A 27513-nucleotide genomic window follows, 5' to 3' on the forward strand; every position below is an offset into this window, starting at 1 on the left:
AGTTCCCAGGATTCTTGGGGGTCGGTGGGACGACATGTGGTTTAATAAAAGTCTTCTGAACATATGCTGTATACACAGCCTCAAATCAATGGGCGCAAGTTGGCATCTCAATAAGTTTTACTCCGAGGAAAAAAAAAGTTGACTGCCACTTTTCAGCGTCCACTCTTCAGACGCCCAAGAGCGTCAGACACCATCCCAAGCGGCTCTTTTCACTTTCGTTTTGACGCGCCTCGAATTCCCCACCACTTCCTGATTCGGGTCGGCAACAAAAGTCCTTTTGATCCACCCTTGACTGACAGCCGGCGTAGCCATTTAAATCCCGGGCAGATCAATGAGCAGGCCAATGAAGAGGCTGAAGCAGGGCGAGCTCCGATGTGGCCACAACTTCCTCAGTCCGGATGAGTCCTTAAAAGTGCTCGGGCACGTTGTGTGTGTGTTTGTGCCTTAATTTTTTATCTAAAAGACCTCAGCCCCTCTTGCCCTTATTTCAAGGGAGAAGGCGTCGTCTCCGCCTCCCGCGCAGGCTGGCTGGGCGCGATGAAGAGACCCGCGGCCGGGGCGGGCGCCGCGCAAGAGCTGCTCCGGGACTACCTCGCCTTCTACCGCGCCAACGGGGCGGAAGGGAAACTTCTGGTCTGCAACGAGGCGGCCGTGAAGAGCCGCGCGCGGCGCCTGCTGGCCTCGGAGCCCGGCTTGGCGGGGGCTCCGGGGGGCGTCGACGTCGCCGGCCTCGCCCAGAGCTGCCTGGCGGCCAAGGGGGAGACGGGGGGCGTCGTCTTTCGGAAGCTGCTCAAAGCCTTTGAGTTCCTGGAGCTGGTTTGCGTCAACCTCTTCCTCTCCCCGTGGAGGAAAGAGATCAAGTCGCTCAAGGTAAGCGGGCAGCCGGGTCCCCTTGGAGGAAGCAGCAGGGGCAAGCTAAGGCGGTGCCCTCCAGGGCTTGCTGCCCTAGAGGTCCCATCGACCCCAGCCAGACATGGGGTGGGGAAAGTTTGTTTTATTTTTGCATCGTTACCCCCACTCTTTCCTCCCAAGGTGGTGTACCTGGTTCTTCCTGACCCATTGCATCCTCACAGCAACCCTGTGAGGTAGGCCTAGGTTGAGAGGCAGTGGCTAGTCCAGTGATCACTCCAGTAAGCTTTGCAGGAGAGGGGGGATTTGAACATGAAAGCATACATCTGAAGGCAGCCCAATTTAGGGAAATTTTAAATGACTGATGTTTTAATGTATTTTTAATTTTTTGTTGGAAGCCGCCCAGAGTGGCTGGGGAAACCCAGCCAGATGAGCGGGGTATAAAGAATAAAGTGTTGTTGTGGTTGTTAATAATAGTAGTAATAATAATAATAATAATAATAATAATAATAATAATATAATATTAAATGCACATTTAAAGCACATGGTTTCCCCCCAAAGAATCCTGGGGTCTGCAGTTTCCCCCTCACAGAGGTGTCCTTACTAGCATCCTTGATTGTTGTTGACAAACAACAGTTCCCAGGATACTTTGGGGCAAGTCCTGTGCCTTAAAAAGTGTGTTGGATATGCTTTAAATGTGGCGTGTGGATCTGCCCTGAGCCTCCCCATTCCTTGTCCAATTCTCTCCACCCCCTGCATTACATCATCGCAGCAACCCTGTGAGGCAGGTTAGACTGATTGGCCCAAGGATCACCCAGTATGCTTTGCAGCTGAGTGGGGATTTGAACTTGGGCCTCCCTGTCCCTAGTCCAACACACTAACTATTGCACCATATTTCCATGCAGAAACATCTGGAGGATGCCACATATGGCTACTTGTTCAAGCAAAACAAATATTGTTAGACTCCATCTTCTTTGTAGGACCACAGGTTGCCGCACCACTGTTTCCCCCCCATCTTACATTTTCACCTTCATGAGGGAAGGTAAATAAATCATCATGGGCAGAAAGAGGAACTTAGAGGGAGGGATTGCAGAATTGAAGGAGGAAAAACAACAGTTGGGGTGCCTTTCATTTCACACAAAATTGGCACACGGTGAAAAGTGTGCTATTAGGATTGTTTCCATGGGCACCTTTTCCTTACTGCCATGGACCATTCTAACAGGGTTCAGGTCAACTGCTCCATTTCACAGGTGGGTTTCTCTGCCTTTCTTAGGAAATCCTGTTATTTCCTAAGCTGTGCTGTACCTGCATAACATATTTGGTGACTTAGGTTCTGCTTATTGTACAAGCAGAATGTTGCTATGTTGCAAATCCCACAAACTTTTTTAGACTCTGGAAGATTATCATTAGACAGGACTTATCCTTGAGGAAGCCATACTGGTTCTTTTTCAGTAGCACTTGTTCTTCTGCATGCTTGATAATTATCTATTTCCACCAGTTTTCCCAGAACAGGGATGTTAAGATAACAGGTGTGCTAATTTCCTGGATATCTCCCTCTTCTCAATGCTGTTTTTCTAGAAAAATGGGTGCCACTATTCACCATGAATTTGTTACAGTAAGTGCCACACTATTTAACAAAAAAAGAGGTGCCAGTACTGCGTACCCTTGAGTAACCCCATGGGAAGCACTGCCTCTTCTTATTTTAAGTCCTCTGGTGTTGAAGATGTTTTGGGGGACAAGGTCATCTTTGTTAAAAGATGGGCAATTTCACATTTGAGTCCTTTTAAGAACTTTTTAGTGGATTCAATCTGAACCAGGTGATTTGTTTGTTTGTTTTTAATTTGTCCATAAGGCCTGGAACAGGGGCCACCTACCTTTTCGGAACAATGGGCACATTTCGAATTGGAGTGCTGGGGGAAGCAGAGAGAGAGAATCTGTGTCTCTCCAGATGTTGCTGGATGACAGCTCCCACCATCTGTGGACCATTGGCCATGCTGGCTGGAACTGACAATACCCAGTCCTAACAGCATCATTGGGGGGGGGTCAAAAGTTCCCCAGCCATGCCATAAAGAAAAACAGGAGTAAGGAAAGGCTGAAGTTCTAGTAGTCATTGGAAGCTGACAGAGTGGATCCTGTAGTTTGTGTGGTGTGAATAAGTACTTTTCTTTTGTGTCCTGAATTTTTCAGTATTCAGGTGCTAAGAATTGTACTTGGAACCTTCTACATGCAAAGCTTGGGCACTAACACTGAGCTATGGTTCTTCCAACATTGTAGAGCATTGTATGGGCTACAACAACCCATAGCAGTACTGAGTGCTTGGTTTTCCCCATCCATCTTGTTTCCTAACATCATTCTTTTCCCCCCTCCCAGACTTTTACAGGAAATTTTGTCTACTATGTGCAATCTGTTCTCCCAGAAGGCATAGTAGAAAAGCTACTGAAGGAAATTGGCTACGTTGCAACTACCACCACAGAGTTTTCGCTGGCCAAGAAGCTCAGTGAGGAGGAAACAGAACAAGCTGCCTTTGAAATATTCCTTGCACGAATCCAGTGTGAAGACCTACTTGAAATTGCAGAGGATGTAAGAGACAGCGATCTGGTGGATATCCTACAGAAGAGAAGAGCCCAAAACCATTGCTCTCCTGAAGATAACCTAGACAGAAAGCACTGGCCCTGCCAGAGAAATGAATACATGATTATTGGAGGAAGAAGTGAGATGCTTGATCTTCAGCAGACCCACAGCAAGCAGGCCTCTGAAGAAGCTGGAAATGGTGGGCAAAGAAATGAACTTTCTCTCGAATTGACTACGGAAGACTCTCCGCTGGCTGCTTCCAAATTCACAAGTGAGCAAAATGCAAGCCAAGCCCAGGGAAGTGCTTTGGCAAACTCCTGCATCAAAAGCTCCGATAGCGAGGATTTCTTGATTAAATACAGCGACATTGTCATTGCGCAAAAGCCGCTCCACTTTGCAGAGACCCATCCAAAAGCCTCAGAGGACAAGACTCAGAACACAGGATTCCCTGGGTCAAGGCGGGGCCCACCAGCAAATAAACCATGGCCACTCACTTTCCTTTCTCCTGGTGCCAGTGGCCCCCAAGCCTTAGCTATACTTAATGATGTTGCTTTGGAAGGCGAAGTCCCTTTTAGCTACAGGAGCCAAGAATCCTCTCAGGAGACTATTGAATCTCAGATCTGTGATGCCATGAGCTGCCTTGCAATTCATGGATCAGATTCAACAGACCAGCCAAAAGAACTGAAAGGGAACACTCCGCAACACAACAATAAATTCACGGCATGCAACAATGCAAGTAAAGAGGGAACCTGTGACTCATCCTTGGCTAATCTTAAGGAAGATGGTGTAGAGAGTCTTGTGTATCCCATAGAGGAAACAGCAGGGCCAGAATTCCTAAGTAGCAAGAGAGGCATCCAGGAACTGCAACATTCTAGGATGAAACTTTCAGACCAACCTGGTGGGGATAGAGAGGGCTTCAACGTTGACCTCTACTCATCAGAGCTCTTCTGCGATATCGCTGGGTGCAATTGTCCCACAGGTGGTTCAGGTTATGAGAGACTTCTGGTAGGCATTCCGGGAGCAGGGGAAGCTGCGGAGTACCTTAGGCACATGGGTGAACCACCCAACTCAACTTATATCGCCCACCCTGAGGTTGGATATCATGGCAGTGCTCCAGCAAACATTCAGTGCAGAGGGGAAGGATGTCACTCCTCTTTTGCAGACTCCGATCGTTGTGTTGTACCAGTGAATGAAACTAGCCCAGAAGGTTATGTCATTATAAACAAAGATGATTAAGAAATTAGTCCAACAAAGCCTTCTGCATCCAAACGGCAGGTGGCTTCTTGAGAACGGAGGGTGTAAGTGGTGGAATGCCTTGTGCCAAGCAGCTTCCTTCTATGTCATTCCACAACCATCATTTGCCTTTAGTGGAGTTTAGAGGAAAGCAGAGGAGGGCAGAAGGAATCTATTGAGGTACAATAATAAAACAGCCAAATCCTGTGCCTATTTATTAAGTACTCGACTTAATTAAGATCTACTTCTGTGTACACTTACGTAGGACTGTACTGTCCTATAGCAGGAAAAAAGAACACTCACCTAAACCTTACTGAGATATATATCCCATATCAATGCCATGATGCTCCCTTTCTCCTAGTTAGTCCCAATAACATTACTCAAGACCATTCTGTGCTTGTGTGCCCAACAAAGACCCCTACAAAAATCAATAGGTACCTGCTAAGTCATGAACTCCTAGCCCTCTCCTTCTCACTTATTGCACAAACAGCTGGATTTAAATTTCAAGCAGAACACAGACTGTATAAGTGAAATGGGTAGACTTGCTAAAAAAGGGTGGCTTGTCAGTGTTTGCAAACTGGTGGGCCTCTGTAGAAGAATAAAATTTCTCTGCTAAACTATTTCTGCATCAATGGGGGGGGGAGTTGGGTTTTTTTTGGAATAAAAGTGTGAAAATGATTTTCTCTCCCTGTAATCTTTACAAAAATAAATGCAACACACACAACCCAAAAATGTTAACACAGAAGGCAATGGGAACCTATAGGTTTATGGAGCCAGGTGATCAGAAGCAGGCCCAGCAATCCTATTTTTATTTTCCAAGTGGCAAAAGGGATGTATCCCAGAAAGTTGCAGAGAACAGAAAAATGGGCGAAAGCTCATACAGGTTTTAGGAACTAGAGGCTGCATTAACCCCTGGCATGTTTGTGCGGTTGATGGGGTCCCAGGCCTTGGCTGGGCTTATTGCAGACTCCTGCCCCTTAATTTTTTTTGGCACACTGCTCCATGCAGCTGAATTTAGTTGCTGTACTCATTTCCCACAATGACCGATATAATGCTACACTGGAACGTTGTGGGAAATTAAAGTGGCAGCTTGCAACCAACACGTCGTCAAGGTAAACTCTTGACAGCCAGTCATGGCTACATAAGCAGTTGCACTCCCATCTAGGAACATAGGAAGCTGCCTTAGACAGTGTCTGTCTATTGGATCTATCTAGCTCAGTATTGCCTACACAGATTGTGAAGGGCTCACATGCTGGGAAATGCTGGGGATTGAACCTGGGATCTTTCGAATACAAAGCCCATGCTCTACCACTGAGCTATAGCCCTTCTCACGAGGGGTCAGTCTCCATAATAAAGATGCTACTGTTTAGTAGGAAGGGCTTAGCATTATGGAATGTATGTGACTGGCCTAGCACTGCATTCTAATATGTATGGAAGACCACTGTAAAACACACACGCAAGCAAGCAAATTGCATACGAAGTCTCAACGTTGGAATTAAAGGGAATGCAGATGAGGGGCTAGATTGGGGATTTCGTCAGTGACAATTCACATTGCTAAGTCACCAGGTAATGAACGTGCACATGTGAACTGGATCTTAGGATCGAATCCCAAATGACGTTTCAATCCAAGTAACATATAAAAGTTGACTGGTGACTAGTGTCTTCTTTTGGTTACAATTATACATGTTTGGAAAACGTTGCATCTTTTATGGTTTTTAAATCTGGAACATGACCGCAATCTTTCTAGGTTAATGTGACATAAATCAGGTCATTTGGCAATACCATTAAACTAGCTAATTATAAATTCCTCTGACGGGCATTTGGATTTTTATTCAGTCTTATCCCAGCTCAGAAGTGTAAAAGTATATTTGAATCAAATCCCAAGAACACTTCCTCTAGGGGTTTGCTGTGGGTTTTTTCCACCAGTATTTCAAAACTAGCCCATTCATCTAAGAGAGAGTTAAGATCCGTTATACCTCAGAAATCAGTGTTCCAAAGAGAATAAATTAAGCAAACTGCTTTAAAACTGCTCTGTTTAATATAAATAAGTATTCAAGAGATGTCTTTAAACAGCACTAGAAATTTAATGAAGTAGTAGAAGGAATGTTAAAATGTTTTTGAGACATTGCGTTTTTGAAACCCTGCAGTTACTTTCCATAAACACTCTTGAAAAGGTTTACACAGATTATGTAGCCATCTGGACAAAAACATACACATTAAAAAAAAACCAAGCAACTTATACTCTTGTTCCATTGAAATGGGAGTGTGTGTCCCGAGTGGGATATATTCTGTACTGGAAGTATTTAAAGTTGCACCCACATTCACACTTATTTCAACTAGGCTTAGGATGCCAATGAAAGACAGAATATGTACAGTGGTACCTCCAGTTATGAACTTAATTCATTCCGGAACCTGAAACCGTTCTTAACCTGAGGTACCACTTTAGCTAATGTTGCCGCCATGCCGCCAGCGCACAATTTCTGTTGTCATCCTGAGGTAAAGTTCTTAACCCGAGGTACTACTTCCGGGTTAGCGGAGTCTGTAACCCGAAGTGTTTGTAACCCGAAGTACCACTGTATAGGAGATCTGCACACAGTATGCAGTTTAGGCCCAGGCTATCTGAAGGGCTGCATTCTCTCTCATGAGATCTCTGAGGGGAGGCCCTACTCTCAGAGCCGCACCACCCTAACTGGCACATTTGGCGAGGATGCATAAGAGGGCCTTCTCAGTGGCTGCTCCCAGATTCTGGAACTCCTTTCCTAGAAAGAAAAGACAGGCTCCCACCTTGTCATCCTTCCACCAGCAGGTGAAGAGCTTTATTCCGGCAGGCTTTGAGGAACTGGCTGTTTTTAAGAAAAGGGCTTTTAATAGCGCAGTGCTGTTTTTTTACTAGATGTATTTTTCTATCATTTTAATTCTACTTTTCAACTATTTTATATGTTTTTAAGCGTTCTGTGTTTTATCCGTGTTTGTTTCAATTGTTGTAACCTGCCTTGAGTCCCAGTTCGGGGTGGGGGTGGGGTGAGGCAGGATATAAATAAAACAATAACTGCATTTATTGTCATCATGTTAAAACACACATTGTGACCAATCTACAAAAGAGCTTAAAGCAGTACACCTGTGGAGCCCGGCTCACTATGGTGCCCTAGATACGTGCTTTAAGTTTAAAATTCTCAGGGCTGGATCTAGACTAAAGCAACCATCCTATACACGCTTGCCCAGCAGTAAGAGGAATGACATCTAAATCGATCTGCCTAGGATGATGCTGCAGATGAGTTGCACTTAAATCCCATTGAAATCAATGGGACTTGAGTCATGACTAGCTTTGCATATTGCTATCAACAGAACCTTAAGTGTGGATCCAGCCTGGTGTACTCAGACATATTTATATGTAACATCCTTCAAGAACTCAATGCTCACAATTCAGCAGGGTTCTGCAGACTAGGTTGGCAATGTTGACAAAACTCCACCGGAAGCGCAGGTGCCATCTGCCGGCCATTGCTTCATCTCAGTCAAGGCGCAATTGACAAGTTCTTGCCCTTCCCTCCTCCTTTCCACTCTGACAACCAAGTGCTTGCTAGAAAAAAGCACCAAAGCATGATGGCAACTGCCTCTCTCATCCCTTTAAAAGCCAAGGGGAGAAAAAACCCAGCCGTGAAACCACAGCTTCCTATTCCTTGAAATAATCATCAGATGGGAAATACATTGTACATATACATCCAAGTGGAGATGTGATAGGTTTTGCAAAATTTTGCAAGGTTCTTACAGTTAGAGCTAATCTAGACATCACAACAGTCCACAGTGGAACTGGAAAGAAGTGTGAAAGTCCACCCAGTGCTTGATTTTTCTTCCCAACTCACAAAAAAAAAAATCCTTTAAGTAAGAGTAAGATTTGAATATACATGGACATTTCAGAGAGGCCTTCTTAGAAAGCAGTCTTTGACATAGCTTTATAATAGCAGCAACATTTTGGAATAAAAGAAGTTGTCAGTGTATAAGTACAAGTGAAGATGGAAGTTTATAACAAAACCTGTTTTTCCCTAAGTTCTCGTTGAACATAAAAGGTACTTTACAAATTACAAGCAGTGTACAATATTGCATCCTACAAAAAAACCCCTCATAATTATTATTCAGAGAAAGGATATAATGAGGTGTGCATATAACATTTTTTCCTCAGGTCTCCTCCTTAGAACTGGTTTCTACAAGCAAGAACTGTACATTAAGGGAAATCTGTTTCTATACACAATGCTGCCTGGTGCAAAGGGTTAATATTCGGTCCTGATTCTCTTCGTATTTTTCCATCATATCCTGTAGGTCGTGGTCAGCCTGAAGCACCTTCGAAAAGAAACCAAACATTTGAAGTGTGTCATTCAGAAGCTGTGGGTGATGTCATTAAACACTGTATTGATGCTAACATTTAGGGTGGCTTTAAAGACTTAAGGAAGTGCAGACATCACTGCTCACTGCAGACATCAAATGAATTTTTTTTCCAGCTTCCTGGAGAGTCAGTCAAAAGCTTGAAAAGCCCTGGAAGGTCAGCTGGGCTGGGCTAGGCTGGGCTGGGCAAGGTGTGTGTGCTGGCATAAACCCCCAAAAAGGAAGGGGTTGGCTTAAAAACTCAACATTAATATATACTTACAAGAACCGGGGAAGGAACTTTGAACATTGTTTGTTTAATGAGCCACTCTTCATAGAGCTGGTGAATAGCTGCTAAATATTCCTGTCCAAAAAAGGAGAAAATATTTTGTTTTCTTTACAATATATGAGGAACCTCAGGTCTGGGAACCAAATGCGGCCCTCCGGGCCTTTTTATCCAGCCCTTTATTTGGCCAAGGCCACCTCACTAGTCCTGCTCTGTGCCCTCCCTTCTAGACTTGAATATGTCCCTGGAAGTACAACAACCCTCTTGGATGGAGGCCAACAAGTGGTGTTTGTCTGGCGGCACCCAACATCCGTATGCAGCCTCTGGAAGGTGTCCCATGAAAGAAGGCAGCCCCCAGGCTCGAAAAAATTCCCCCACTCATGCAGTAGACACAAAACTCTAGGACACAGGTGGGGAATCTTTTTCAGCCTGTTTATAGACTCCTTGGAGCTGCATGCCAGCAATGGGTGTTCCTCTCTTCATCCATTCCCCATCCAAGCAAGTGGGGGAACCCCCCCTCCCCTGCACACTCAAAGCTGGCCACCGTACTCCATGCTCTGGTAACATCCAGACTAGTTTGTTGCAAAGCATTCTGTGTGGGGATCCCCTTGAAGACGACTCGGAAATGTCAACTGGTCCAAAATGCAGCAGCCAGATTACAGGCTGGGGTTCCTTTTAGTTTACATATAAGCTCAGCTTAAAACACCTGCACTGTTTCCAGGCCCAATTCAAGGTGCTCGCATTGGTGTTCAAAGCCCTCAATGACTCAGGCCTCAAATATCTGAAAGACCATCTCCTTCACAGCAGAAACTCTTGGGTGCTAGTCAGCAGAGGCAGCCATCTTGATTGTTCCTCCACACTCAGCAGCTTGTGGGGGGAGACACTAAAGGGCATTCTCTAGAGCAGCCCCTATGTTGTGGAATTCCCTTTCTACAGAGGCACATCTGGCAATTTCATCATACAGTTTTCAGCAAATGCTGAAGACGCATTTCTTTACCCTGGCCTTTTGACACCCAGGATGCATATTTTTAGGACCCACCCAATTTTATGTGATTGTGGGTTTTCGTTAATACGTTTTCTAAACTGTTTTCAATGTTGTCTTTTAATTTAAAATGTTGAAGCCCGGCCTAGGCCCTTGGGGTGAAGGGTGAGATGATGATGATGATGATGATGATACACTTCCACACAGAGAGAGAGTTACATCCATCCCCACAGATCTCTCCCATGCAGCAATCTGGCTTGAGGAAAGCCTCTCATTTTATCCAATGGAAGTCTTTTTCCCCAAGCCTAACTGCTAATTTGAGGGAGGGGGTGTTATGGAAGCTTGTCAAGATCACAGGAGCATTAGACTTGGGAAAAACTTCCAGACTGATACCTCCGGCAGAGAGAAAGCACACCTTGCACTAAGGCTTCTGTTTCTTTCCATTCTTCTTCCACCCTGCCAAGTTCTGGTGTGGTTAGCCTTTAAAGGCCCTTTGGGTGAGTTCATTCCAAAATGCTGGAAGACTCCCTCCTTACCATAGGAATAACCTTTTCCTCTTCCCTGCATCTTCTCTTCAGTCTCTCATAACATGTCTCAGGAGAGGTCTGTAGATAAACTGTCATTTAAAAGAAAAAGAAAGGGGTTTTGAATGGTCAGTCCTGCTCTTGAAGGCTCAGAGACATTTCTGGCTTAGAGTTTAGGAAAAAACCTACACCCAGCCTATCGGGTATCTCATTTACAAATCTAGTATAGGTATCAGCTTACAGACATTTAACTTGTGCACATTCAGCTTTACACATTTGGCTCTTCTTCTTCTTCTTCTTTTTTACAAATGGGGCAGGCATCCAAGAAAAAAAAGACTTTGGGAATCCCACCTGACTTTGAACCCAATGTATTTTGACTAAACAGGATTTTGGCTCTCTGCACTATCCCCTGGAACATAATCCCCGCACAAGTTGAGAGTCACTTGTATTATTATTTATTAACTTATATATCACCTAATGTCTAAATAGGCTTTTCAGTGTTTTACAAATCTAGAGAATGTCAAGAATACGGACGCTTCGAAAGCAGTTTACAAGTAGCATTAAAATATATTTTTATCAAACACAAACAGAATAAGATCAATATGTAAAATGTCAGAATGCTTCTCACAGGGCAGCAGAGGAGGGAAGGGAGAGTTCACCTGGATCAGGCCCTAATGTCTTCTTCGCCCCCTGCTCCCTGCCTCACAGTGATCCTGGTGGGATGAGAGGAAAGTTCAGGTAGAGGAGGCTTAGAGGTGGCCTTTACCTCTGCCCTTCTCTCTCCAAGAATCCTTCCCACAGGATAGTTGATGGCAGAAGTAAGCCTAAATTGCTACCACATCTGGCCAGCTCAACTAGTAACCTGGAGGCAAAGAAAGCGATTGGGGAGGGGGGCTTCCAAAGCATAAACACTTTACCTATTAGATCAACTGAAACATCCATGTTCTTTATGATCCACTCAAACCATTCTGTCAATACCACGTAATCCACCTCCGGCATTCTCCCACTGTAAAGAAGAAACACATAATATGGATATATCTGAGGAAATGTACAGAGTTGTGCAACTTAAATAAAAAATATTTTTAAAGAGAGCTTTCACTGTTATACAACAGATGGTGCCATCCTGAGGCAACACACACACACACACGCACACAGACAATTTGCATCTGTCTCCTTGGAAACCCTCAATGTAAACCAGGAATGACTTCTAACCAAATCACAAACGAGCCAAAATATTTCTATACAAGCTGACTGGTGTATCAAACACGTTCACTGGATTGATTTCAAACAGGTCTGAAAGCAATACTATCTGCAACTATACACAATTTGTGTTTCAAAATCCACAAATGGAGGTGGTGTGGAGTAATTTTAGGGTTTTTATCCTCTTCATCTTTAAGTCATCCTCTATCCCTTTCAAAAGCCTTAAATATTCTGAAATGCTGATTTTCACTGTTTATTTCATAAAACTTATTTATCACTCAATAGTTTAAAAAAAACAGACAAACAAAGAGGTTTACGAAAAGAGTAAAACAATAAAATTATCAGTAAAAACAGCTATTCCAAACATTAATAATTAAAATGAGTGATAAGCTAAACACAGATTAAAACACATTCATATTCTGCATATCTAGGTAGCCTTGTCTAAACAAAAATGTTTTTAGCTGGTGCCAAATCTGACGTCAATAGGCAGGGAGTTCCAAAGGGTGGGTTCTGCCACATGAAAAGGTCAAGTTCTTACAAATGCAGAACAAGCAATCTGTGGCACCTACAACACTGCCTGTTCCATAGATCAAAGCAGTCCCAGTGGGCATATATGGGGTAAAGCAATCTCTCAGGTAAGTTGGTCCTAAGGTGTTAAGGGCTTGACCTTGCCCTGCTAGCAGTCTAGCAGGCTAGCCCTAACTAGCCACCAGTGCAGGTCTCTGAGCACACGCACTAAGAGGGTCTCATTCCTGTCAGCTATTGTACTGCAGCATTCTGCATCACCTGCAGCTTCTGAATCAAGCATAAAGGAAGATTAAAACACATTAGGTTTTCTGCATTGCAGCCTGATGCACTGAATCCAATAAATCCATTACTTCTTTCCTGAAGTTAAACACACAAAAGCTAAACAGGCCATTTCTCAGTTCAAGACCATTTTGCTGCCTGAGGCAGACAAGATAGCACAACTCTCTCCCCATCCCCTTAAAATCAATGTACACAAGCCAAAGGGACAGGTAGTTAAATCTTTCTGAGGATAGGAGAGCACATCCACTGCACCCAAGGGCAGTAGGTTAGTTTATGAGGTATAACAAAGCCTGTGTGGCATTCACAACATTGTTCTCCAACATCTTACGGTTGTTGCCTGCCCCTTGGCATCTGCTGCCTGAGGCAGCTGCCTTGCTTTGCCTAATGGTAGAGCCGGCCCTGCCAACTCTCTTAAGGCAATTTTGAAAACAGTAATAATATGTGCAGGCTCTAAGCTCACACAAGACTATCAGCAGGCTTGCATATTCTGCCCAATATATAAAAAGCAATGCAAATGAATGTTTTAACATGCAAACAAAATAGCAAGTGTTATTTGCCCACCCCCACCCTGCAACAGACCATGGACAAACACCGAACTTTTCTGATTTATTTTTGCATAATAAAACCAGCACGTTTCAGAAAATCAGCAAAGAGACTATGTAGCACAGATGCCACCTTGTGGATTAACAGGCAGGTGCCTTTACCCCTTCCAAAGAAATGCATTAATTCTGGGGTCTTTTCGAGCAGGAATATAAATTCCTGTTTAGCACAGAGTCACATGACAGCATGGCAGCAGCAATAGCAGCTAGCATGCACATTTTGGCACAAGGAACTGACAAAAATTTGCACGTCATTTGTAGCCATTGTGGGTGGTATTCTCCAACTGAGAAGCACATGTTCTTGCATCAGGTATCCTTATTCAGAATACACTAGTAGGACCTGCAACAAAATGCTGCCGCATGGAGTGCTTCCTTTCTAAGGCTTGTAGCCAATCATGTCTTCCTCCATTTTACTCAATTCCACCCATCCCGTTTTCTGATGTCCCCACCCCCAATAGTCATTCAGTAGCCACTGAAACTATTCAGTTCTCATTGGGCTGGGGTATTTTTAAGGGGAGGGGAACCTCTGCAAACCTTGCCATTTCCCTGAGGCTGCCAGAGCTTCTCCATGTGGGTGGGTGGTATCATTTTGGCTACATAAAGCCACAGCAATCATGCCTGAACATTAGAAATATTCAGAATCTATTTTGCACATGACATTAATCTTGAATCTCAAGAACATAAAAAGGAGCAGGTTTCCACCTTAACCTTTACTTGGCATCTGCAAATAAAAAACACACCATGCTGGATCGAAGTAGTTAACACAATACAGCAAAATTTCAGATATCCAGTGCAAGAGAATAAGCTAAAAGCATGGTTCTACCATTTCAAAATGTAAACACAATCCAAGATATTTTTTTTAAAAAATGGGTACTGTACCTTCGGTAAAGGTTTTCTACAAAAATGTATTTGGCGCTGTGGATTGACCTCTCCATCATTCTAATGGGTGAAATCTGCAAATGGAGGGATTTCAAGAGACATTTAGCCGTTTCCTTCCCCCTGTCGCAAGGGAGGGCATCCACACAGTATTGATACAAAAACTGTAACAGGAAACGGATTACGAAAGGCAGAATACAATACTATTGTGGGGGGCGGGAAATGTCATAGATTCATGAAAAACAGCTATATCAGGAACAAGATCAAGAAGCATGCTCTGACTATTTAAAACCAGCCAATACTTTTATTTTTTTTACAGTAAAAGAAACCTATAGGACCACGGCAACTTATTACTCTTAAAACAAACAAACAAAACTACCTGAAGCAAATGAATAGTCTGGGTCCATTTAAGGGCTTAAAGGCAAGGGCTTGCAAGGCCAACCACACTCTTCCTGGAAGGAAGTTCCATAGTTAAGGAGCTGCTACTGAGAGGACACCATCCCTCATGCCCACCAACCTGTGATCATAGTGACAGAATACAAGAAGGGCCTCTTGGACCACAGGCAGTCTGGTGTGCATCTTGTTCCACAGAGCAACATAAGAACTCTGTTGAGGGTGCTGGTTTTAAGTGACTTGGCACCTAGGAACTTTCAAGGACCTCCTTCTTCCATATATTTCTTCCTACATGATATCATATGAGATCTGTTCAGGGAAGTTTTTAATGTGTGAAAACTTAGTGTATTTTTTATCTTTGTGGAAGCCGCCCAGAGTGGCTGGGGAAATCCAGCCAGATGGGCGGGGTACAAATAATAAATTTATTATTATTATTATTATTATTATTATTATTATTATTATTATTATTTTATTTTGTTCCAAATGCCACAACAAGGCATTACCAGGAGCAGGGCCTTTTTATTGGTGGCACCCACCTTACGGAATGCCTTTCCAAAGGAGATCTACCAGGCCCCCAAAAAATGGGGATTTAGAACAATATGTTTGTTTGGATTTCTGGCCTTCCTGACCAAATTTCTGACCTTTGCACAGTAGGCTGCATTCCAGCCAGGCAAAAACCAGGTGTTTTTACACTCCTACGCATCATTCCATCCAGACAAGCAAGAACCATTCCCACCAGTTCAAGGACACATTCCAGCCAGGCAAAAGCTCTCCAAGAAGGCACAGAGCAGGACCAGCAAGAGGCAAAGCAAGAGGTCTTGAGATGTGCATTCAGCCCCAGAGCCCAAAGGTTTCCCACTCCTGGTCTAGTGTTAAAAGAAACAAATGTAGTTCAAAACCTACCATTGGCTTTATATGCTGGTCCAACATAGTCAGCTGCACGTAAGTCTGCAACGTTATCCCCCAGCGGGAAGCGTCTTGGTACATTAAGCCCTGAAAGAAGGAGAAGCAGCATTGCTTTCCTCACTATTTTTATTGCATTTTCACAGTTCGAATAATGTCTGGCAGCATTATCACAAAATAAAGTGAAGCCGTATGACAGAAAATAAAGCTTGGAGATATATATATAAATATTACCTTGGAAATTATTATTTCAGTGATTTACAAGTAAACTCCGTTTCTAGAGAGATCTATTTCTTGTGATTCCTTTGCTCATAAAATAAAAGAGTTCTTGGTTTATTATTTATTCATTAAATTTATATTCCAGGCCTACCTCCCAAAGGAGCTCAGGAGGCAGGACAGAATAAGCGACCATCTTGATCCATCCATAACAATGCTGTATGGGAGGAGCTCTTGAAGATTCCCAATGAGCTGCTGTGGAATGTCTGATTGTAATGAGCTCCAAGTCATATGAACATAGGAAGCTGCTGTATACAGAGCGAGACCACTGGTCCATCAAGTTCAGTATTGTCAGCTGCCATTGGCCCTTCAGGATTTCAGACAGGGTCTCCCCAAGTCCTTTCTGGAGATTCTCAGGATTGAACCTGGGACTTTGTGCATGCAAAGCAGATGCTCTGCTCCTGGGCTACAGCCCTTCCCTATGAATCCAAAATCAGATAACCAAGTAGGGCAACCTTAGGCACATATGGCATATCATACTCCATAATACCTTTTATTATCTCCTTGTCAAATGGATTATATTTACTAGCAACTCCAGGAGATGAAGCAATGGCACGGTCATTTTGTTTAGTGGGCGCAACAATTAAGGTAGGACATGGGACGTTATCTATTCAAAATTTTCATTCCTAAACCAAGTAGCTGAGGCAACAGCATTATGAGAGCAGGATCACAGCTGTGCTTTATTTTTGTTTCAAATCACCACCATAACCCACATTATGTTCAAACAACAGAACCATGCCTATGAAACAACAGCAACTCATTATTTTGGTATTATTATTGCTATTAGATAGCTTACCAGAGGGTTATGACCACGAACGTTCCTCCATTTAGATACTGGTTCAGTCAACACCTGAGTGTGAAATTTATAAAAATTAAAATGAATGATAAAACATTTTTGTTTTTGCTTAATTTGTTATTAGCTCTGGCTCTTTCTTTTGTGATGCTGCCTTCAGTTTTAGCTGGTTTGGGTGACTTGCTTTAATAATGGGAGCATTTTTCGCAGGGGTTGTACTTGACCGCATGCTTTGAGTGACAGGCACTCTATCACTGAGCCACAGCCTTTCGCCAAATTCCTAATTCAATCACAGAGTTGGCAAGGTCCTTGTAGGCTATTTAATCCAACTGCTTGCTTGATGCTGGAAATCCAGGGGCTATTCAGCCTGAAGTGAACCCACTGCTGGGTAACTGGTTCCATTCTCAAACAGCTGTTACCATCACAAAGCTTCAATCAAAAATCTAACCTCCTGTAACCTGCGCTCATTAGATCCTCTCATTTCAGACAGTCTCTTCCCTCTTTAATGCAGCAGCCCTTCCAGGGGCTGCACTTTCTGGAGATTGGGGTGAGTCACTGTTGGTGTTCTCCCCATGGCTAGATGCGTGGCTTGGATGCACCAGGAGCCATGCAGTTAGTGCTGGTGGAACTCCCTTCTGGTTGAGGTCAGACAGGCCCCTTCCCTGGTGAACTTCTGGCACCTACTGAATACATTTTTATTCCAGCAGGCATGGTAATTAATGTTTGACTTTATGGTTTTAATGGATTGTAATTTTTTGTATTGTATATTGTAATCTGCTTAGATGCTATTGTAGAAGAAGCATATACAGTGGTACCTCGGGATGCAAACGGGATCCGTTCCAGAGCCCCGTTCGCATCCCGAACAGAACGTAAGACATGACAGCGCGTCTGCGCGTGCCACGTTTTGCTGCTTCCACACATGCATGTGACGTCATTTTCACTGTCTGTGCATGCGCGAGCGGCAAAACCCGGAAGTAACACGCTCCGTTACTTCCGGATCACAGTGGAGCGCAACCCAAAAGCACTCAACCTGAAGTGTGGTTCAAATAAACAAAAACTCTGAAGAGTGCTGTCATGTCCCAGCTTCAGTCTTCTCTTCTCTAAGCTAAACATAGCCACTTAAGGGCTGCTTCTGCAAGATACTCAGGATCACTTAACAGTTAAAGCATAATTCATATGTGATAAGAGATCCTGTGTTTGCACTCCATTTGCAGCAGATTATGGGTGGGGGGGGTGGAATGTAATGTATTCCTGCATTAGGTGACAACTGATCTGCCTATTTCGCTTGCTAGCCTAGAGGCTGCATTGGTACAGAGGAAGGCAATTTTAGTCCCTGCTCTGTGTAGCTTTCCAGGAAAACCAGTTCCCATCTACTGGCATTCACCAACATTTTATTTATGAATGAATGAATGAATGAATGAATGAATGCAAAGAAATTTAAGGGATAAATCTGAAACCAAATCCTAAGCGTGCTTAACTCAAAGAAACTTATCAGGGCTTCCTTCTTCATTAAACGTATTTTGGATTAGAACCTGACTTGGGTCATACACACCATTCATTTAAAGTACAATGTTTGCCCCTGAAGAATCCTGGGGATTGTAGTTTACCTCTCACAGACCAACAATTCCCAGCACTTTTAAACGACAATTCCCAGGATTCTTTGAAGCAAGCCATCTGCTTTTGATGTTCTTCAAATGCATGGTGCGGATGTGACCTAAGATCAAACATCATCAGAAAACTTGTGTGAAATCTCGAAACACATCACCTCAATGCTGGTATTTTTGGCAAAATAATCCAGGCATGTTGTCTTCCCGCTTGCAATATTCCCCTCGATGCAGATCTAATAGGAGAGGTGGGGGGAAACAATACACAATACTAAATGTCAGCAAACAAAAGACTTGCAAAGAGAAGTGCTGCTCAAAACTTTAGTGGAGGAAAAGCTGAGAAATGCATTCCTCCCCTAAGGAGAATGTGAATAATGGTGCAAAAGTAAACTTCTCACCTCTGAGAATTCTACACTTTTCTTTACATATCTTGGCATCCAGAAGGTCTGCAGTCAATAGGTAGGGTCTGAGTCCCAGTTCAGGGCCTGCACTGGAAATTCTACTAAGCGCCTAACACAAGCCACACTCTCTCACCACCTCTGTCACCCCAGCTGTAAAATGGAGATAACTATACTATCCCGCTTTATATTTGATTTTTAGTGTGCGTTCATACATGTGGAGCACTTAAACCTTTTGAAAACACTCCCGTTACATATCAGACAGCTGCTGTCTCTACTGTCTTTTCAGCACCTGTTGAAGACTTGTAAAAAATCTTTCAACAGGTCTCCTATGCAGAGATTTTTATCCCAACCAGTATCTGTATTGATCTGAAAGTGGTTTTATGCATGCCATGGTTTTAAGAGTTCGTATAGCTGCAATTGTTTTTATATGTTTTTATTGTATTGTGGAATCACTTCTGAGATGCTTCAGAGGAAGCGATTTGGGGTTTTTTTAAATAAAACTTTATTAGTTTTCAATTTATTATAGAAACATGAAGAAAAACGATAACAAAAACTCAGTAATATAGCCAACTAAAGGCACAGAATACAAAACCTATGTTAAATAATAACACCCTACTTAAAATGACAACATCCGTATTTCTCCAGGAACACCTGGGAAGAGCTACCTGTAAATCTGAAACTAAACCATCTGAAATAAAATCCCACCATACTGAGTAGAAATGATCAGGATCTTTCTTTCCCCTAGAGAGTTGTAACTTATGTGTTATTTTTTCCTGCAATAACTAAATTCCAGAGATTTTTATACCATAAGGATATAGTCAGATCTAAAGATTGGGACAAGAATTTATATCCTCAGATAGAGTAAAAAAGAGAGGAGTGGTGATCTATGTAAAGGAAAGATTGCAACCGAAACTAATTTTTAAAGATGATCAAGGAAGATATTTGCCAATTAAAATTCAATCTCAAGGAGAAAAGTTTTTGATAGTGGGAATCTATGCACCAAATGAGGGGAAAGCTGAGTTTTTTAAGAAGTTGCATGAGACTTTGATGGACTACATGGATTACAATTTAATTATGATGGGAGACATGAATGGAGTAGTTTCAACAAATATGGACAAATCGCAAAGACAGGTAGTTACAAAAGACGGAAGACTACCAAAAACTTTCTTTGAAATGACTGACAATATGGATTTGATTGACATCTGGAGAACAAAACACCCATTAGAAAGAGAGGGAACCTTCTTTTCTGAAGCCAAAATGACATGGACAAGGATTGACCAAATCTGGGTGACTAGCGGTATGGCATCGAGTATAAAGAAAGTGGAAATCTGCCCAAAAACCTTCTCCGACCATAACGCAGTAAAGATGGTGATGAAGCAAACAACAACTGGTTCCTTCAGATGGAGAATGAATGACACCTTACTCGGAGATGAAGAGATCTGCAAGAGGGCCCAAAAAACTTTGAAAGATTATTTTGAAATCAACTTGAGGACTAAAGTAGAAAAAAGAATAATATGGGACGCAAGTAAAGCCGTGATGAGAGGATTTTTGATACAACAAAATACACTAAAGAAAAGAAGTCAAAATGAGAGGAGAGAGAAAATCTTGGAAAAGATAAAAGAGGGGGAAAGGAAACTAAGATCGAAACCAAAATCGCAAGAGATTTTAAGAGAAATTAAATTATACCAAACACAATTTATGGAATTGATGAATCAAGAAATAGAATGGAAAATTAAACAAATGAGACAAAAGACCTTTGAATCTGCAGATAAATGTGGCAAGTTATTGGCCTGGCAAATAAAGAAGAGACAAAAACTCAACACGGTAACAAACTTAGAAGTGGATGGAAAGAACATATTTAACCCAGCGGAGATTAGGAACTGTTTTCAGAGCTACTTTAGACAACTGTATACACAAGGGCCGCAGAAAGAAATGGATATACAACAATTCCTCGAGAAAAATGGGCTGAAAAAGATCTCCCAGGAAAGTAAGACAATTTTGAATCAGGAAATATCAGCACAAGAAATAGAAGGTGCCATCCAAAGTATGACGCTGGGCAAATCTCCCGGACCGGACGGACTGACTTCCAAATACTACAAAGTTTTGAAGGAAGGGTTATTACAACCCCTGAAGGAAGTCTGTAATGAGATTATGGAGGGGAGAAGGGCACCCGACACGTGGAGGGAGGCCTATATCACACTTATACCAAAGACAGAGACTGAAAAGACCCAACTTAAGAACTACCGACCCATCTCGCTACTAAATGTGGATTATAAAATCTTTGCTGATATTTTAGCAAAGAGACTGAAAAGAGTTTTGATGGAGGAGATTCACGGGGACCAAGCGGGCTTTCTCCCGAAAAGGCACTTGTCGGACAACGTAAGGAATATAATCGACATTTTGGAAAAGTTGGAAGTGAATATAAACACTAAGGCAGTTTTGATATTTGTGGATGCCGAGAAAGCCTTTGACAATATATCTTGGAGTTTTATGTTGAAGAACCTCCGGGGGATGGGGGTAGGCCAAGGGTTTGAAAATGGTATAGGTGCAATATATTCTGAACAGAAAGCAAAATTAATTGTAAATAATGTGGTTACAGAAGAGTTCAAGATTGAAAAAGGGACACGTCAGGGGTGCCCTATCTCCCCACTACTCTTTATATCGGTCCTGGAGGTTTTGCTAAATATGATTAGGAAGGACCAGTTGGTTAAAGGGGTTCAGGTCGGAGCTAAACAATATAAATTGAGAGCATTTGCAGATGACCTGGTACTTACATTACAAGAGCCAGAAGCTAGCACGAAAAGAGTTTTGGAAATAATTCAAGAGTTTGGTCAAGTGGCAGGATTTAAATTGAATAAGTTAAAGACTAAGGTATTGGAGAAAAATCTAACACAGTTTGAAAAAGAAAGGTTTCAGAATGTGACAGGGTTGACTGTGGTTAAAAAAGTGAAATATTTGGGGATAAATATGACAGCTAAGAATGTGAATTTATTTAAAGACAACTATGAAAAAATTTGGACAGAAGTGAAAAAAGATTTGGAGATTTGGTCAAATTTGAAGCTTTCCTTGTTAGGTCGAATTGCAGTTATAAAAATGAATGTATTGCCAAGAATGCTGTTTTTGTTCCAAGCATTGCAAATAATGGATAAGACGGATTGTTTCAAGAAGTGGCAGAAAGATATATCTAAATTTGTCTGGCAGGGCAAGAAGCCCAGGATAAAATTTAAGATACTAACGGATGCAAAGGAAAGAGGGGGATTCGCCCTGCCAGACTTTAAACTGTACTATGAAGCGGCAGCTTTCTGCTGGCTAAGAGATTGGCTACTTCTTGAAAATACGGATATTTTGGATTTAGAAGGTTTTAATAACATCTTTGGGTGGCATGCATATTTGTGGTATGACAAGGTTAAAGCACACAAAGGTTTTAAAAACCATATTGTCAGAAAAGCACTATTAAATGTCTGGACTAGATATAAAGATTTGTTGGAAAACAAAACCCCAAGGTGGCTGTCGCCAATGGAAGCTAAGGCGGTTAAAAAGTTAAATATGGAGTCTAAATGGCCAAGATATTGGGAAATTCTGGAAAAGGAAGGGGAAGGATTGAGATTGCAGAGTTTTGAGAAACTAAAAGGGAAAGTGAGAGATTGGTTGCACTATCATCAAATAAACGAAGTGTTTAAAATGGACAGTAAAATAGGCTTCCAGGTGGAAAAATCAAAATTGGAGACTGAACTGTTAGAATCCAGCACTAGAAATTTGTCAAAAATGTATAATTTGCTGCTGAAATGGAATACACAGGATGAAACGGTTAAATCAAGTATGATTAAATGGGCTCAGGACATTGGTCATAACATTATGTTTGCTGACTGGGAGAAGTTGTGGACCACCGGGATGAAATTTACGGCATGTAATGCCTTAAGAGAAAATATTATGAAGATGATCTATAGGTGGTACATAACCCCAGTCAAGCTTGCAAAGATTTACCATTTGCCTGATAATAAATGTTGGAAATGTAAGGAAAAGGAAGGCATATTCTTTCACCTCTGGTGGACGTGCCCGAAGATTAAGGCATTCTGGGAAATGATCTATAATGAACTGAAAAAGGTATTTAAATATACCTTCCCTAAGAAACCAGAGGCCTTTCTCTTGGGTATTGTCGGCCAAGGGGTGTTAAAGACGGATATAACTTTCTTTATGTATGCTACAACAGCAGCAAGAATACTCATTGCGAAGTACTGGAAGACACAAGAGCTACCCACTCTGGAAGAATGGCAGATGAAGGTGATTGACTACATGGGCTTGGCAGAAATGACGAGCAGAATCCGAAACCAGGGAAGAGAAGCAGCGGAAGAAGAATGGAAAAAATTTAAGGACTATTTAAAGAAATATTACAAAATTAATGAAAGCTAGAATGATGTTGGACTAGAAAATAAATGGTTACTATTAGTAATGGATAAGATAAGGAGAATAAGGAAGATTAAACTAAATTAAAATAAGGGAAGATTTGCTGAATAATTGATTAGAAATTGGAATACAGAAAAGGGAGGCATGAGGAAGTCGGAGAAGAAAGGTATAAGAAAATAAGATCTGAAATTGTACTTGTTTTTGTTTTTGTTTGTTTGTTTGTTGTGTTTATTGTATTGTAGTGATATGTTTTTGTGGTTATAAAAAATTCTTTAATAAAAATTATATATAAAAAAAAAAGGATATAGTCAGATCTTTTTAAACGATTTCCACTGTTGTGCTATAGAGATCCAGGCAGCTGCCAGCATCTATTTCAAAAGTTCTTTTTGGCAAAATGCCTTCATAGTATTTGTCCAGTCCAAATATTTAGTAAGAATTAATCAACAACAACAACAAAGTACAATTATTTCCATCCCTTAAGACTGAAGGTATTAAAAGCTAAACTACTTGAATACTTCTGTATTCAAGTGTGTCTTTCTATGCACTTTATAACTATCTCAAATATCAATAACATTGCCTTTATTGGTGGGAGTGGGAAGCCTTATACTTACAACTGTCTTCTTCCGTCCTCCATTTTCCATGTGTTTATCTAAAAAATAAACAAACTACTAGTTAGAAAATTAACCTTGACAATAAGGCCACATACACACCATACATTTAAAGCACTATCATACCACTTTTAACACTATGGCTTCCCCCAAAGAATCATGGGAACTGTGGCTTCTTAAGGTTGCTGGGAGTTGCCATGAGACCCCCTATTCTGGTCAGAGAGCTAAAATTACTTGAGTTCCCTGGGAAGAGGGAATGATACACCTCTCTGTGAACTGTAGCTCTGTGAGGCAAAATAGGGATCTCCCAACAAATCTCAGCACACTTAACAAACTACAGTTCCCAGAATTCTTTGGGGGAAGCCATGACTGTTTAAAATAGCATCATAGTGCTTTAAATGTTTAGTGTAGATGAGGTGCAGCTCTCTCAGCTTAACCTACCCCACAGGGTTATAAGAATAAAATGCAAAAAAGAATCATGTACACCTTGAGCTACTTGGATGAAAGAGGCAGGACAAAAAATGTAATAAATAAGACAATTTAAATCATTCTATTACTGATGTTCAAGCCATGAGTGCCATTGCACATGGAACCAATGCAGATCAGTAGCCTTGGTTTGCAGTAGTGTGTGCAAAATATGATGGGAGGACATCCTAAAGGCAAGGGACATCCAGAACAATTAAGTGAGGGCTAAGTATGCTCAACGGCCACAGAAAGCTAACTGTTGGGGAGTAGAAACAAATAACTAGGTGGGAATGAAGCATCTTCAATGGAAGCATCACACACTGCAACATTTTGCTGAAGGTCCCACTTGAAACAGTTCATTCAGCTTATGTTATGTATTGCCATGTTAGAAGTAGTGGGCAGCCACTATGTCTCACTGGTCAGAAAACATCACATTTAAGGACTTAGGTCTTTCAATTTGTGCAAGGAGAAAAGCAGGTATGGTCTGCTGCAAGAGCTCTTGCTGCCAATGCAAAGCTGCAAGTCATACTTTTGAAAGGCACACAGGTGCAACACATTCAGCTGCACAGTGCAAGGCCTCCACATATCAGATGTTGAGAGAGACAGCTTGCAGCACAGGAAGGATGTGGTAGAGGCAACACTATGTATACTGCTAACAACAAGACAAAAGACTCACATCATACAAGAACAACACCACCACAAGGCATTATCAATGTCACAGACTAAAGCAAAGTCAAGTTGCTAAACAGCAGATTATTCAAACACACACAGAGAGAGGTGAACACTCTTGATGGCTAAATAAAACCTCTATGTTCCGAAGCAATATGCTTCCAAATACTACTTGCTGGTGAATGGCCGTGGAAAAGGGTTATTTGCCCATGTTTGTGGGCTTCAAGGAGGTATCTGGTTGGCCACTTTGAGGAACAGGATTCTTGACTAGGAAGACAGGTCTTTGGGGTGATTTAGCAGAGCTCTTCCTAACACACACAGTACAGTCCTTTGTCAGAGTTGCATCTCCACTGTTTAAGTTTCCATTTACAGGGAGATAGCAGGGGGCAGGGGCAATAATTCAGGCCTAGTTATTTTCCATGTGCATTCTCTGGTGATGAGAGGTCCATGAGAGGACTGTACTGAAGGCCTAAATACAGCAGAAACATAAACGAGCACCACTTATCATGGAGCTCAACCATGATCCCCAGGAGCTGTAGCTAAACCCACATTCCTAAGTGTGAAAATAGGTTGAAATTTCTGAAACTCCACCAGAAAAAAGTTTCAGCACAGTCAGAACACTGCAGTTCCCGGTTGGGGAAAGTCCAGTGCTGGCATAGCAACAACTTTTGGACCTTCTCATACATGTCAGAGCCAGTATATTCACAAAAGCCAGTACTGTTCTGTGCAATCCTCCTGTGTCAATCTTAAAGGGACAAAATTAGCTTGAGTAATCTGCTTAAGAGCAGATGCCAGAGAGGACAGTGAAGAAGAGCTAGTCTTCACAAGAACAACTTCCAGAGCAGGTTTACAGTCAAGGAATGAGGGAGGCCTCCAACAGCACTCCACTCCAGAACCCTACAGTAGCAGGCTTAGATGTGAGAGATAAATTTACCTGCTGATGAATGGTTTGTGGGCTCCATCCCCTATTACTGACAGGTGCTTTAAAATACTGTGATTCTCTCTCTCTCTCTCTCTCTCTCTCTCTCTCTCTCTCTCTCTCTGTGTGTGTGTGTGTGTGTGTGTGTGTATAAACAGTCCAACAGACTATCTCCTAATGATGTCTGCCCATTTTTTTCCCATTCCACCCTACATCTTCCATGGGGGGAATTGGGTAGTAAATACTTTCCTGCATAAATCTATTACAGGGCAGAATTAAATAGAGTGCTTCAAATACTTTTTCAAAAGCATCTCATGATGCTATATTTTGTTGCACATCCAACTTGTGAATAAGAATAATTATCCATTCAGCAGATACCTATATCTGTGTATATTACTTTTCTTTCTTTCTTTCTTTCTTTCTTTCTTTCTTTCTTTAGACCGAAGGATTTTAGTTATTACATTTGTGCATCATGAAGAAGAGGAGGAGTTTGGATTTGATATCCCGCTTTATCACTACCCGAAGGAGTCTCAAAGCGGCTAACATTCTCCTTTCCCTTCCTCCCCCACAACAAACACTCTGTGAGGTGAGTGGGGCTGAGAGACTTCAGAGAAGTGTGACTAGCCCAAGGTCACCCAGCAGCTGCATGTGGAGGAGCGGAGACGTGAACCCAGTTCACCAGATTATGAATCTACCACTCTTAAGCACCACACCACACTGGCTCTCATGACCCAAGTTTATAAAGAAGCTTCCTCATTTTTTTCAAGTCACTATCATTTATGTGCACAGCCAGAATAGAAAGTAAAATGGTATAACCACTGTATGCTTTTTATCTGTACAAAGGGAAGTTGAGAAATATCACTAACTTTGATCTCTCTCAATATAACAGAATTTGTAATTTGTATCCTGCTTAATTGTAAATAAACCCTCTAAGGAGTGTGTTTATGCATAACCCAGGTCCCTTGACCCATTTTGAGTCTGTGTGATATAATACTTCACACAAAACACATGCTAAAGGGGAGTTGTTGGAGCGGAGGCAGAAACTGCAAGTATTCAAAGAAGCAAAACCGAAGGTAACCATTACACATTACTGCAGAATGAGAAATAAATCACATGTGAATTCAACAGAGCTTCTTCCCGGCTAAACTTACATACAGGTTGTGGCATGTATCTACAATAGTCCAGGCATCAATTCAAATCCACGTGCTAAAACATTAACAGCACGACCCTAAAAGTGTCCACTCAACAGGAAGGCTCACTGTGCTCAGTAGCTACTTGAGCGCACAAGAACTACAGACACGGTTTTGCATCTTCCAAACCAGCAAAGGAAGGTTTCTGGTGGAAAAAGAACAGCGTCTCCGGATTTTATTTGTTTTTGGGTGTTTTTAAAAAAGCATACTGATTAGACATGCAGGGGACTAAACTAGGAGCAGACCTACAGGAAACGTCTTGAGAAGATCCAGTCAAGCAGCGGGAGCGCGGATCTCTTTGCAGAAGCGGCTCAGGCTTTGCGGACCTGCCCTTCCGGGTGCAGAAGTCGCAGGCGAGCCGAATCCCTCGCGCGTACCGGGAACCTAGAAGGGGCGGGCGGCAGAGCGATTGCAACAACCACATCGCCCATGTCCAGAGGCAGCTCTCGCAGGATGGTGCTAGATGTGCAAAGCCAAGCGATGCAGCGCCCGCTTCCTTCCGCCTCTCTTGCCGCTGCAGACCGTCTACTTCCTGTGCAAGATTGTGACGCCTCCGCCTGCTCCCGGAGGCAAGCGAAGCATTTGCAAAGCGGGAATTTTAAAGG

At 42.3% G+C, this 27513-nt stretch overlaps 2 protein-coding genes across 3 annotated transcripts; one reads left to right on the plus strand and one right to left on the minus strand.

Annotated features, from left to right (window-relative positions):
• Positions 1–309: 309 nt before the first annotated feature.
• LOC128419234 (uncharacterized) lies at positions 310–5870 on the plus strand. The gene is made up of 2 exons (XM_053399666.1): positions 310–870; positions 3220–5870. The coding sequence occupies exons 1-2, from the start codon at positions 538–540 to the stop codon at positions 4654–4656; spliced, it is 1770 nt and encodes a 589-aa protein (XP_053255641.1). The 5' UTR covers positions 310–537; the 3' UTR covers positions 4657–5870.
• Positions 5871–8308: 2438 nt separating this feature from the next.
• On the minus strand, positions 8309–27502 carry TK2 (thymidine kinase 2). Of its 2 annotated transcripts, XM_053399670.1 has the most exons (10): positions 27158–27502; positions 23669–23706; positions 18414–18488; positions 16652–16705; positions 15580–15669; positions 14287–14360; positions 11719–11807; positions 10814–10893; positions 9293–9373; positions 8309–8988 (listed from the first exon to the last, which is right to left on the minus strand). In XM_053399670.1, exons 1-10 carry the CDS (start codon positions 27330–27332, stop codon positions 8890–8892), a joined length of 855 nt encoding a protein of 284 aa, XP_053255645.1. In that variant the 5' UTR covers positions 27333–27502; the 3' UTR covers positions 8309–8889. The 2 variants fall into 2 exon arrangements, with proteins under 2 accessions (XP_053255645.1, XP_053255644.1); XM_053399669.1 differs by lacking the exon at positions 9293–9373 and having other exon boundaries at positions 27158–27436.
• Positions 27503–27513: the final 11 nt, after the last annotated feature.

Source organism: Podarcis raffonei, chromosome 8 (genome assembly GCF_027172205.1).
Source record: "Podarcis raffonei isolate rPodRaf1 chromosome 8, rPodRaf1.pri, whole genome shotgun sequence".
NCBI classification, from domain to species: Eukaryota; Metazoa; Chordata; class Lepidosauria; order Squamata; family Lacertidae; genus Podarcis; species Podarcis raffonei.